The 12698-nt window shown below is 64.0% G+C and overlaps 1 protein-coding gene across 6 annotated transcripts in view; it reads left to right on the top strand.

The window, feature by feature from the left end:
• Positions 1-4068: 4068 nt before the first annotated feature.
• Positions 4069-12698, top strand: part of VAV2 (vav guanine nucleotide exchange factor 2) — a 165608-nt gene continuing 156978 nt past the window's right edge. For 5 of the 6 annotated variants that reach the window (XR_006210454.1, XM_042964033.1, XM_042964034.1 and 2 more), the window contains exon 1: positions 4069-4327. Coding sequence is in view for 5 of the 6 variants with exons in the window: in XM_042964033.1 (XP_042819967.1) it covers positions 4124-4327 (204 nt within the window). In the remaining variant the exon portion in view is untranslated. Of the gene's footprint in view, positions 4328-5945; positions 5992-12698 lie in introns of those variants that run through there. The other variant, XM_042964036.1, reaches the window with a different exon arrangement.

Below are 12698 nucleotides of genomic sequence, written 5' to 3'. Positions count from 1 at the left end.
ACTGTCTGTTGCGATCACGATCCCCGTTAGAACAAACCGAGCTGGGAGGCCATGTGCTACGTGCAGTCTTATGGAACATGACATTACACACTCACGCAAGGATGTCAAAATTCGTTATAACCATTGCTAGAACAGGCTGCATATCAATGGGTCCCGCAGCCTATTTTGTGCTTCAATTCACCCCATTTCTGTGACTTCCAGGAGAGAATATATTGGATTTTATTTAAAAACATTTTTTAATGATTATCTATTTAAAAAAAATTTTTTTTTTAACATTTATTTATTTTTGAGACAGGGAGAGACAGCATGAACGGGGAAGGGGCAGAGAGAGAGAGGGAGACACGGAATCCGAAGGAGGCTCCAGGCTCCGAGCTGTCAGCACAGAGCCCGACGCGGCTGGAACCCACGGACCGTGAGATCATGACCTGAGCCGAAGTCGGACGCTTAACCGACTGAGCCACCCAGGTGCCCCAATGATGATCTATTTTTGAGAAAGGGCGAGAGAGCAGGGAAGGGGTAGAGAAAGAGGGAGACAGAGAATCCCAAGCAGGCTCCACGCTGACAGCACAGAGCCCGACGTGGGGCTCGATCCCACAAACCAGATCATGACCTGAGCGGAAATCAAGAGTCGGATGCTCAACCGACTGAGCCACCCAGGCGCCCCTGATATATTGGATTTTAAACTCGGAGTTGTAGTGCCTTGCCAAGTTGTTGATTCATTCATCGGCATTTCGTTCAGCTACTATTTTTTGACCACCTACCACCGGCCGAGTCCACTCTGCAGTGCTGGGCGTGAACGGGGACAGGACAGAATGGTCCCCTGCTGTCACGGAGCTGACGGTCTAGAGGAATGAGACTGGGCAGACCGGCCAGCTTACGCGGCAGTGGCCGGTGCAGAGAAATGTGAGTCGGGTGTGGGGCAGAGGGTAGCAGAGGATGTGAGGGTGTGAACCACGCAGCTGTGTGGGCAAGAGTCCCAGGCAGAGAGATGGCAGGTGTGAAGGGCCTGGGGTAGGAGCCCGCTGGGCGTGGCTGGAGAGCTGCACGAGGAAACGAAGTCATCCAGGGAGGGAACACTTCATGGGGGACTTTCTAGGGAAGGAATTCGTTTTTACCTCCAGGGAGGTGTAAGCCAGAGGGCCCCTCTTTGGCCATGAGAGGGACAGGGTGTCACCAAAGTTTCACTGGGTCCTTGCCGGTGGCTGAGGTTGGACTGAAAGGGCAGCGGTGTGCAGCTGAGGCAGGGAGAGGGGGCTGTGACCTCCCTTTCCTACTTTGGGGTATATGGCTGGTATTGGCACTCCCTACCCCCTGGACGGGGGGCCCAGCTCCCCGCCTCTCCTGTGGACTGCCCTGGCACTTAACACAGAGCCTTTCCCGCTGAAGAAAACGGCCATCGGGGACTGTGCGAAAGGCGGGCCAGGCTGAGGTGCAGCCTCGAGGGTACCATTCCCTCCAGGGTGCAGTGTCCCTAGGATGTCATGGGAGCTGCCCCCCCCGGAGGTGTGTCACAGGCAGGTGTCCCTCTCTCTGATCCATGCTCTGAGTTGGGACAGTCTGGGCCTGCTCATCGCACCCACACCAGTGTCGGGAGAGAGTCTCTGCCAAGTTTTCACTCATTCATTCATTCATTCATTCATTCATTCATGTATGTCCAGCCTGCCTACAGAGCCTCCCAAGGACCCTGCGAGATACACATGTCCCCAGTGTCCAGATGGGAAGTCGGGAATGCCGAAGGGGCTGTGACTGGCTCAGGACTGGACAGCAGCGAGGGCTGGGTCTCCCGCCTTGACCATTCTCAAGGCTAAACCCCAGATTCCCCCCTGGGGGGCAGCTGGGCAGCAGGCAGCCCACCGAGGGGCAGTGCCCTCTGCACCCACCAGGGGGCAGCAGACGACCGTCTGCACGGCCGGCTCTGGGCGCCTGTGTCCCCTTCCCGGGTTCATCATCTGGGGTTGGGTCTCTGCCCAGGCAGGAAGGCCATGAAGGGCAGTGAGGACAGAGGCCCTTTTCTTGCGGACGCGGTTACCTGTGGGAGAGAGAGAGAGACACACACAGGCATTAAGGGGCTACCATGAATAGGGCGCCCCAAGTGAAGGGCTGCGGGAGCCCCGTTCTGCCCCAGGCCCTGTGCAAAGGCTCTGGATGGTGTCCTGTTTGCTCCCCACAAGCGATTCCGGTGGGGTGCGGGGCTCCGCGTTCTACAGAGGGGTGCCACAAGGGGAAGGTGCCTGCACAGGCTCTCCGAGGTGGGGGAGCTGGAGGGATTATCCACTTTTGCCTCAGCCCCAACAGGCTCAATCCTACCCTGTGAGGCAGGTTCCTTCCGCACGGGTTCATCAAGGTGCCTGGAGGGTTCCTCAGAGGAAGGTCACCCTAGTCCCCAGAGTACTCCTGTATGGCCCCTCCTCACAGGTCCTGGGCTGTGCCCCAGAGGCCAGCTCCTCCCCTACTTGTCTCTGTGGGCCAGACCCCCGGCCTGCCCCTCCTCCCGGGTTGGGGAAGGGGCAAGTGTGACTTCTGCAGCAGGCCTGGGGGGGATCTTCGCAGTGAGGTGGGGTTGGCGCCCAGTGGAAGAGGGGGGCGGGGCCATGGGGCAGGGAACATGGGTCCAGAATTCCACCAGGAGAGTCCAGAGTGGGTGGCCTCTCAGAGACTGCTCCCCCCACCTCACTGATGGCTGGGCGGCTCAGGGAGGGGCTGTGACTTGCCCAGGGTGGCCCAGCACATCCTGAGCTGGGCCAGGATCCACATCACTTCATCGGCCGATTGGCTCTTCAAGTCCTTGAAGCAGTGTCGCTGTCGCGGGAGGCCAGCTGCTGACAGCGTGGGGCCCCCACCCCAGGGCGTGGCTCAGGAAGGACTTCAGGGCGGGGTCAGTGGACCCCGCAGTCAGCGAGTGGCCTGCCACGACCCAGATCCCAGGCAGCTCCTCGGGCCTCATGACCAGCCCTCCCTCACTTATCTCGAATATTCCATCTCGGACGCCAGGATTTGCCCTTTGGGCCGCTGCAAGTGGCCAGGCCTCTGGGTCATAAAGCAGGGGAATCCTGGCCTTTGTGCGGAGTCGCGGGTGGGGTGGGGGGACTTCTTGCGGGTCCCCGGCCGGAGCAGAGGATGGGACGGGGGTTCTGGGCGCATCCCCGGCCCGTGTGCCTCCGGCATCGAGTTACCCCTCGGGGACGGATTGGTGGACCGAAGGGACGCGGGGGGCCTCGGCCTAGTCGGTGCCCCCTCCTGGGTCTGTCCTTCTCGAAGGGCCACGCGGAGGTCCCCCGCGCGAAAGGAGCCACAGCCTGGTCGCCACGAGCGGAACGCAGGGCCAACGCGGAGACCGAGACCCGGCCATCCCTCTACTGGCTAGGCCGCTCGCCCGGGGCGCAGAGCTCCCCAAAAGTCCCGGCGCCCGCGGACAGAGTGGGCGGGCCCGGGGCGGCGCCGCAGCCCCCGCCCTCCGCAACTTTGGCGGGCGGCGGGGCAGGAAGTGGGGGAGCGGGGGCGGCGCCAGGCCCTCGCGCCGGCCCCGCCCCCGCCCCGCCCCGCCCGTGGCCGCGCCCCCCGCGCCCCCCCCCACCCCGGCGCCCCCTCCCCCCCCTCCCCCCCGAGCCGCCGCGCCGCCGAGTCGGAGCGCCGGGCGCCGAGCGCGGAGCCCGCAGGCGGGTTGAACAAAGCGGCGGCGACGAGGGTGGCCCAGGCCCCGGACGCGCCGAGCGAGCGACCCGCCGGCCCTTTGTCTCGGGCGGGGCAGGAGCGGCGGCAGCCGCGGGGCGGCCGGAGCGCAGCATGCGGCGCCCCGAGGGGCGGATCGCGGGGCGCTGCGGCGGCGGGCGGCGCGGAGCCCGGCCCGGGGCCCGGGGGCGCTCGCGCGTGTGAGGGGCTCCGGCGCGCCGCGCGGCGCCCACCCCGCGGCCGCACGTGGGCGGGAGCGGCGGCCCGCGAGGAGCCGGAGGAGGAGGAAGAGGAGGGGACGCGCGGCGGCGCAGCGGGGACCCGGGGCCGCCCGCGCGAAGCCCCGCCCCGGCCGCCGAGCCCCGCGCGGGCGGGCGGGATGCCCCGCGGCCACCGCACTTTGGCCGGAGCGCTGCCCTGAGCGGGCCCCGGCCGCGCGGCCGCCGCGGGCGCCATGGAGCAGTGGCGGCAGTGCGGCCGCTGGCTCATCGACTGCAAGGTCCTGCCGCCCAACCACCGGGTCGTGTGGCCCTCGGCGGTGGTCTTCGACCTGGCGCAGGCGCTGCGCGACGGCGTCCTCCTGTGCCAGCTGCTGCACAACCTGTCCCCCGGCTCCATCGACCTCAAGGACATCAACTTCCGGCCGCAGATGTCCCAGGTGAGGGTCCGGGCGCGCGGGCGGCCGCGGGGAGGGAGAAGGGCGCGCCCCGGGAGGCGCGAAGTTGACCAAAGTCCCCCAAGCCCGGGGCGCGCCGCCGCCGCCCGTGGGCACGGCCGGGGAGCGCCCCGGGCCGGTCTGCGCCTCCCTGGCGAGGGGAGACTCGCGGCCGGGCGGGGCGCCCGCCCCTGCCGACCCCTCTCCGCCCGCCCCTGCCGACCCCTCTCCGCGTCCTTCCCGGCCCCGGGGAGCCCGCCACGCCCGGGGGCCCCGCCCGGCGTCGCGCCCTCGGGCTTCGGGTCTGGTGGACTGGACCGTGGGCGACGAGCGGGCGCGGTCGCGGGGGTCGTCGGGGCGGGGAGCGGGGGCCGGAGGGCGCCGGTGGGCTCCGGGCGCCGCCTCCAGGACAGGGCCGCACAAGTTGGTGCGATCGGGGGTCCCCGTCGCTCCCCCGGCACCCTCGAGTGTGGCCTTTGTCGTGGCCGAGCGCGTGTGGCTGCAGGCCGGCAGGAAAATGTCTGCGCAGCCGGCAGGAGCTGCTTTTCTTGGCCCCTTAAAGGGAACTTGGCTGAGACTTTAGCAGAATGAAGCTCCGGTCTTGCCCTCCTGGAGTCCCAGAGCTCCCACCCAGCTCCGGTTTGAAGGGGCCCAGGGGGCCAGCCTGGGTCTGGCCAGCGCTGTTGAGGATCCACCTAACTGTTAGCCCCGAAGCCCCCTTCCTCCGTGGCCCTCTGTGGCAAGTCCGCGTGGACAACGGCCATTCATGTGTGACATCGGAAAACAGACTAGGGAGAAGGAGGGATGGAGTGAGTCACGGCTTTTCCAGGCTGGGCTGCATGGCCTCTGCCCTTTGGCTGTGACTGCGTTTCCAAGGAGATGGGGGCCCCCCTCCCCCAGGGAGAGGAGGGGGGTGGCTGCTGACAAAGAGGTGCCCTGAGAGGGTAAGGGGGCTGCGCTCCCACCCAGCCCAGGATCAGGGGAGGCAGACGGGCTGGTGAGGGAGCCTGGAGGTGGGGGCATGAGGTCTTAGGGCCTCCCTAAAGCCAGCTCTCTTGCTAACCAGCCCGGAGTGGGGGCCAGGCGCCCTGCTGCAGAATGCTTTCATAAATCCGTTCCCCTCCATCCACCCCTTGGGGGGGGGGCTGGGAGGGAGAAACTGAGGGCAGGAAGGATTGCCGAGGGCAGAGCCGGCCATGGGCGAGAGTGTGTCTGCCTTTGGCCCTGACACTGTCCAGGCTTGCTGGCTCCTGACGGGTTTCCTGGCTGATTGGCAGGGAGGCTGGGGCACAGACAGAGCCTGGGGTGGGTCCTGGAGCTGCCCTTTTCCAGCCGCGGTTTGGGCGGGGGGCGGGGGGGAGGGGGCACTGGCTGAGGCAGGTGGCTTGGCTCAGCCCCTGTGCTGGAAGCACACAGACATCCCGGGGTCCACGGAGCCGTCCGTGGGACAAGGACACTGACACCGGCACAGCCCCTTTGTGCCCCAGCCTGGGTGAAGGTTTGAATGTTAAGGGAGAACTGGGAGGGCCAGTGTCTCTGTGTCTTCCTGGGCATGTCCTGATTGACACCTGGCACCGTTGCCTTGCAGGTAGGTGACCGCCTTCGGGGCCTCAGTTTCCTCATCTGGTTGATGGGAACAGCTGTGGGAGCCACCACATAGCCACATGGTGAGGATTCCACGGGGGAAGGCGGAGAACGTCCTCCGTGCAGTGCTGAGTTAACGTTAGTGATTTTAGGAGGGCCCTCTGGGCACTGGCAGGTATCGCTCTTGGCTGAGGGCTGGTCTCCCTGACCTCGAGCCCACCGGTCACCTTGTGGGGGAGGGGGTGGGTCACCCCTGTGTTTGTGTGTCTGCTGCTGATGCGGGGACGGCCGCCGGTGCTCCTTGAACCTGCGTTCGCTGGGTCAGGGGGCTGGTCAGATGGCTGTATCTGTATACTCATAGGTAAAGAAACGGTCCTCTTTACCAGGTCTGGCTGTGCGTGGTTTGGGAAAGGAGCTTGGGGGCCTCTCTGTGTGGCTGCTCTTTGTTAATCGGGAAGCTTCCGGTCCCTGGAGGTGGGAGAGGTGTCCTGTCGGCCCGGCCCACGGTGGTTGGATCACAAGGAAAATCGAAGCTTCCCTTTCTTACCGGTCCTGCCCTGGGCGAGGCTCGATCCTGGGGAGGGTACACCACCCCTGTTTTATAGACGAGGCCGCCACAGCTCAGAGACATCGACTTGGCCCGGATCACACAGATCAGAAACCACGAGCTCAGCTCTCCCCTCTCGGACTTGAAATGAAGTAGGTTCCGCGAGACTTCCCGAAGCTGTCGGGCTGACTTTCGGATGGGCGCTCCTGGCCTGCTGGTCGGTTGCTCCTGCCGCGTGTCTGCTTCTACCGCGTGGACGGGGTGTGGGGTGTGCGCCTGTTTTCTGTGGGGGTCTGTGGAGGTAAGTGGGTCTGCAGGCCCTTCCCGCGTCCCTGCCGCCCCGGAGTGCCAGAGACCCGTCCAGCCCAGAGGCCTCCACGATGCTCCCTCGTTCCAGAAGGCCGTGCTGGCTGCTCGTGGCGCCGTCGTGGTTTGGGGGGGGACAGTGTGTGGAATGCCCCTCCACTCTGAGTTGACCTCGGCTGGGTTATCGGCCCCAAAGGAGCGTCAGAGCGTGTGCACTTACGGAATGTCGGCTGGGTACGGAGCTGGAAACGAGGAGGTGTTCGCAGAGGACCCAAGTTGCCCCTTTGTCGTGCCTCCTGGAGCTGGCAGGTCGGGTGCTTTCGTTTTTTTTTTTTTTTTTTTTTTAATCCAAAATGCCCGGAAGCCGCCTTGGATTTAATTAAACTAATTAGGTATGGCCACAATCTGCTGATCCCAAGGAGAGATCACGTGTGTCCAGAGCCGCTTTGGCCATGAGGGCCTGAGGTGCCGATGCCAGGAGCCAGCCCTTGCGTTGGGTCTGAGCCTTCCGGGCGCCACCCAGCCCGCCCCGCGCCCACACCACCCTGGCGGGCCTCCTCCCCGGAGAACAGGTTGGGAAGCCCGTCGGCGGGGACACGGCACAGAGAGGGCGTGGGACCCGGGGGCCTACCAGGATTCCTCTCCTGCCCACGCCTCCGTCGTCGACTCCTTCCCGACCCTGCCTCGTGCCCTTGCTGGTAGACCTCGCCTCCTCTTAGCCTGATTCTTCCTGGAGGCGCTAGTCCAGTGGCCCCTCCTCTGGGAAGCCTCCTCTGATGGCACTGTCCTGTCCCGCGGCGTGGCGAGCCTGGCCGTGGCCCCCAGACCTGGGTGCGTCGCTAACCTCGCACTTCCGCGCCCTTACTCCACCCAGCCTGTGGGTGCCACGCTTCTGCTGCGCACTCTGCAAAGCCCAGGAGCTGTGTGTTTTCTGTCGCCCTCCAGACTGGGCCGAGCCCCTCCAGGAGGTCATCTCGGGGTCCCACGGAGCCTGCGTCCCTCTGTTCCTTTGCCGCTGTGTTGCATCATCCCAAGGCAGGCTCTGTGCTTGCTGGGGGCCCCGGGGGGCCAGCTGGGCGGGTCCTGCTCTCATGACGCCCCAGGCGAGTGAGGGCGCACCGCAGAGGTGTCGCCCAGATGCCCGGGGCCGCAGAAGCGGCCTGCAAGTGGCCTGGGTCCTGAGGCCGAGGCGTGCGATGCCAGGGCAGCGGGGAGCAGAGAGGAAGCCTCATACTCGTGGAAAGAGGAAACCTCTTCTTTTTCAGTTTTGAAAACGCGTTGGACTCACGGCAAGCTCTGCGTGCTGCACACACAACCTTTTTCGACCCAGTTGAGGTGAATGGGTCATTTGGTCCCTCACCCCGAGTGTGTCCACGTTGCCCCCAAACAGGGGTGTTGTCCTCGTGAACGCGGCGCAGCCTCCCCGTCACGTCCCACCGTGTGACCCAGTCACGCCTCAACGGGTGTCCCTGAAATGCCGGTTCAGCAGAAGGGGCGACCGGGAGGGTTGGCTGCTCTCCCTCTCTCCAGCCCCTCCGTCTGGGCCGGCCCCTCAGCCTTCCCTTGATTTTCAGACCCCGACACCCTGCAGGTACCAGGTGCCTTTTGTTGCAGAACGTCCCTCCGTTGGGTCCCTCTGCGTCCCCTCGGGACTGGATTCGGGTTGTGCGCCTGCGCGGGAGACCGGCCACGATGCCACCTGCTCCCGCCCCTGTCCTGCAGGCAGCAGGTGCTTCAGCTTCGACCCCACTCCCTCGCTTGACGGAGGCGGGGTCTGCCGATCCTGTCCTTGGCGTCACTCCGTCCCCCGTCATTCACAGCTTTTCTCCGGAAGGGACTTGGGACAAGGTGCGACCCCAGTCTTTCCTTCCTCCTTCTTCTCTTCCTTCCTCTCTCTCTTTCTGCCAGTTTGGATCGCGGTTTCCTGTTTTATTCCGTGCATTAACGTCTGTTACCGTCATCATTTGTGTTTGCGCTCACGCTCCCTCGGGTTCGACCCCGGGAACTGCTTCTGTGTGTCTTTGACCCGTTCCCAGTGTTTTCGGTGCCCTGCCCTCCTTTCTGGCGCGAGACGTCCAGACTCCTCTCTTTTATTCTTCTTAGTCCCTGCCAGGAGTCAGCCATGTGCTTCCATCTTGGAGAGGGGTGTTTAGAAGCCAAGCTCTGGGTGCAGGGGTGCACACCGCAGCAGGGCGCTCTCCGTGGTCAGAGCTGGCGGTCTGTGTGTGTGCACCCAGGTGTAGACGTATGTGCTGTGTGCATGTGTGTGTCTGGACACGTTTGCATTTGTCTTTATTTTCCAAGTGTATCAGTGCCACCCCACAGAAATATGTGAGCCGGTCTGTGTTTAAAAACTTCTGGTGATCGTATGAAAAAAGTAAATAGGGACGCAAAACTCTACTCTTAATGACACATTTAAAAAAAAATTTTTTTAACGTTTATTCATTTTTGAGACAGAGAGAGACAGAGCATGAACAGGGGAGGGGCAGAGAGAGAGGGAGACACAGAATCGGAAACAGGCTCCAGGTTCTGAGCTGTCAGCACAGAACCCGACGTGGGGCTTGAACCCACAGACCGTGAGATCATGACCTGAGCCGAAGTCGGACGCCCAGCCGACTGAGCCACCCAAGCGCCCCCTTAATGACACATTTTATTTAATCCGTGCATTCTCAGCAAGGGGAGATATGGCCCCCAGGGTGGTGGAAATCGGATCTCTGGGGGTAAAGAAATCAAGTGCTTTTTATGTACACGTGAAGCAGAGACGTACATAGAGTACAAAACAGATACACGGTTCCTCTGTCGTATTAAAATTTGATAGCGGGAGGTCGATTAGGAGGTCGATTATGCAGAGTGCCTGGAAAGGCTCCCAGTGGGGACAACTGGAGAAAGAAACCTGCATTTCGCCAGCACTGGTTTTTCCACGCGGCAGGGTTGTGGCTCTGAGCGGGTGGGTAGCGATCGCTCGTCCCTGAGGGCGGGGCTGGGAGTGGGGGTGGGCTAGCAGAGGCCCATGTGCCGGGGTCCCCTCTTTGCCACTGGCCTGACCAACGGGGAGGAGGGGCCCTTGCCGGGCTGTGTGGAGCAGGGTCCTGAGGCCTGGGTGTGGAATCGGCAGGAAAGGCCCGTGGCCGTCATCTGCCCGGGTCGTGGGAAGGCACAGCCTGCCGTTGGTGGACAGCGGGTTGTTTGTGGGGGACGCGCTGCTGGCACCGGTCTGGCTTTGGCCTCGGTGGGCTGGGATGGAACCTGGAAGTTTGCCGTGCGTTTGGCGGGGAGGCCGTCCTGAGGGAGGACCCGCGTCTGTCCACGGTCTGGGCCCTGGAGATGGGCGTCTCAGTGCTGGGAATGGGGGTCTCTACTGAGCCCGGGGCCAAGTGTGGGGGCTCCGGCCTTGCTGGAGGCTTGACCGGGATGAGCAGCCACCGTGAGCCCCCACCCCAGTGCCTCGTTTGAGCTCTTTCTTGCACGCGGACATGGTGGCCAAGGATGTCCCCTCCCTGGAGAGCGACTCCCTCATCCTTCCCAGAGATGCACTAGGTCCCACTCTGGGGGTCAGCAGTGTGATGCCCTCCAGCCTCTTCCTCCCGGCCCCGGGCCCACCATGTTGGTGCCTGTGGCTTCCTGAGTTTGAGGGTGGGACGCCCCCGGGGCGGACAGTGCGGGTGGGGCCCTGGTTTGGGCAGAGACCCAGGCTCAGCCCCACGGCCGAGGCCCTGCCAGGTCGGCCTCCGTCCCGACTGGCCCGTGAGTCCACCCCTGTCTCCCCCAGCAGGGGTGGACCCTCGTCTTGTGTCGAGGGCCAGACGGTACATATTTCAGGCTTTGTGGGCCAGACGGTCTCTGTCGTGACCACTCAACTCTGCCCTCCTGGTGTGAAAGCAGCCGTGGTCGATCTGGAAATGGGTGAGCGTGGCCGTGTGCCAGTAAACTTCACGGAGACTGAGATTTGAATTTCGTATCACTTTCGTGTGTCGCCGAATATTATTCTTCTGGTTTCCCCCCCCCCCCCCCCGCAACCGTTTAAAAACATGGAAACGCGCCTCAGCTTTGTGGCCCGTGCAGAGCCAGGCAGCGGGCTCCCTTGCCACGCTTGGGGCCTGTCCTGGGCCTGTGAAGGAGCCCTGGCCCCTGGGCTCGGCCCTCCCGGAGTGTGCCGTTCTGTCTCCCTTTGTACCCGGGGCCCTTGGCACGGGCTCCCGCAGCAGGAAGCGCTCAGTAGGAGCAAAGCTTCTCCATCTTGCGCCAGAAATCGTGCCAAGTGCTGGGGCCGTGATCACCCACTTTGTAGGTGAGGCCGCCGAGGCCGCCGGGGCTGGGCCCCCGGGGTCTGGACATTCGGTGAGCGAGGTGAGGGCCCTGACGCGGCGGTGGAGGGACGCACCGTCATCGGCCACTCGGCTCCAGCGGGGACCTCAGTGGCAGCGGGGTCACCGGCCTGGCCGAGTCTCCGTCTCCTCGTCTGAAAAGGGGACGCCCGTGGGCCCCCTGCAGGCTGCCGGGGGCATTTGATGGGAAAACGGCGGGCCTGGCGCTGTCCCTGTCTCGTGCCTGGCGCCTGCTGGAAAGGTCTCGCACCCTCTCTCTGCTGCTTGCCTCCCAGAAGCTCAGTGCTGGTGGGCGCGGGAGGAGGGGACAGCTGCAGGGTTTGCTGTCACCTCGTTTGGGGCTGTGTCAGTCCGTAGCTGATGCGGATATTTGGATCGGTGAGGACAGGGATCGCTGAGGAGGGCGTGGAGGAACTGACCTTGGAAGCCGGATGGCTTTAGCTAAGTGAAGGCTGGAGATGGGCAGTTGCTGCAGAGATGGCCCCCATTAAAAACAAAAAAAAAATTTTTTTAATGTTTACTTTTGAGAGAGAGAGAGCGGGAGAGGGGCAGAGAGAGGGGGAGTCACAGAATCCGAAGCAGGTTCCAGGCTCCGAGCGGTCAGCACAGAGCCCCACGCGGGGCTCGAACTCACGGACCGCGAGATCGTGACCTGAGCTGAAGCCAGACGCTTAACCGACTGAGCCACCCAGGCGCCCCGGGGGATTCTCGATCGTTGCTGCCAGCCGTGCCCCGTCCTGGGAGGGTTTGTCCCCTGACTGCCCAGCACTGGCCCCTCCCCTGGGCCTTAGGAGACCCCGTGAGGCACCGGGTTGGGCACTTAATGGAGAGGTTACGGGGGCTGCCCGAGGTCACACAGCTGCGTGCAGCGTGAGGCCTCTTGCCAACCCGCACAACGGCCCTTGGACGGTCCCCACTGGTGAGGAGGCTGGGGGCTGCCCAGGGCCTGAGTCCAGCGGTGGCCCCGGGCTGCCCGGCCCTGCCCTTGTGGCTTCATGGCTCTGGGCCCGTCCTCACCTGCTCCCTGGCGCTGGGAGGGGGCTCACTGTGTCGTTGCTCCCCACTCGTGCTCACGCGCTCATGGGCATCGGGCGAGAGAAACAGGGACCCCTGACACTGTGTCCCTGACCTTCCAGAAGAGGAGACGGCAGGAGGGGTCCTTGATGAGACGAAAGGGGCACTTTCCAATGCAGAAAGCCATCCAGCAGGCCCGCGAGGGGCTGCCTGTCGGGACGCTGGGGAGGTGACAGTGGCCCTACTCCAGTCGTGTGTTCTGACCTGTGTCCCCCGGCCCTGCCTGCTCTCCCCAAATGCCATTTCTGGAACTGGGGAATGCACTGCTTGGGGGTGAAGTTGAGGCCTGTTTGGGGGGGTGGGGGTGCCTGAAGCTGGGGTCTCAGGGTGAGGGGGCCTCCCTGTCCCCGCCCGGCCGTGGGGCCCTGCTCAGTGCCCCTCCTCCACCGTCAGATGACGTCAGGTCCCTGCCGAGCTGTCTCCCGGCGCATTCATGGCTCTGCCACGCAGACCAGTGCGTCCCTGAGATGTGGGAGGTGGCAGGGAGGGTGCTGGTCCGCGCCCCCAGGAGTCCCTATGCCGGGGACAGGCCTGGGTG

The sequence above is a fragment of the Panthera tigris genome, chromosome D4, assembly GCF_018350195.1.
Source record: "Panthera tigris isolate Pti1 chromosome D4, P.tigris_Pti1_mat1.1, whole genome shotgun sequence".
Taxonomy (NCBI): Eukaryota; Metazoa; Chordata; class Mammalia; order Carnivora; family Felidae; genus Panthera; species Panthera tigris.
The sequence above is the reverse complement of the archived record's forward strand: the minus strand, read 5'-3'. Positions and strand labels throughout refer to the sequence as shown.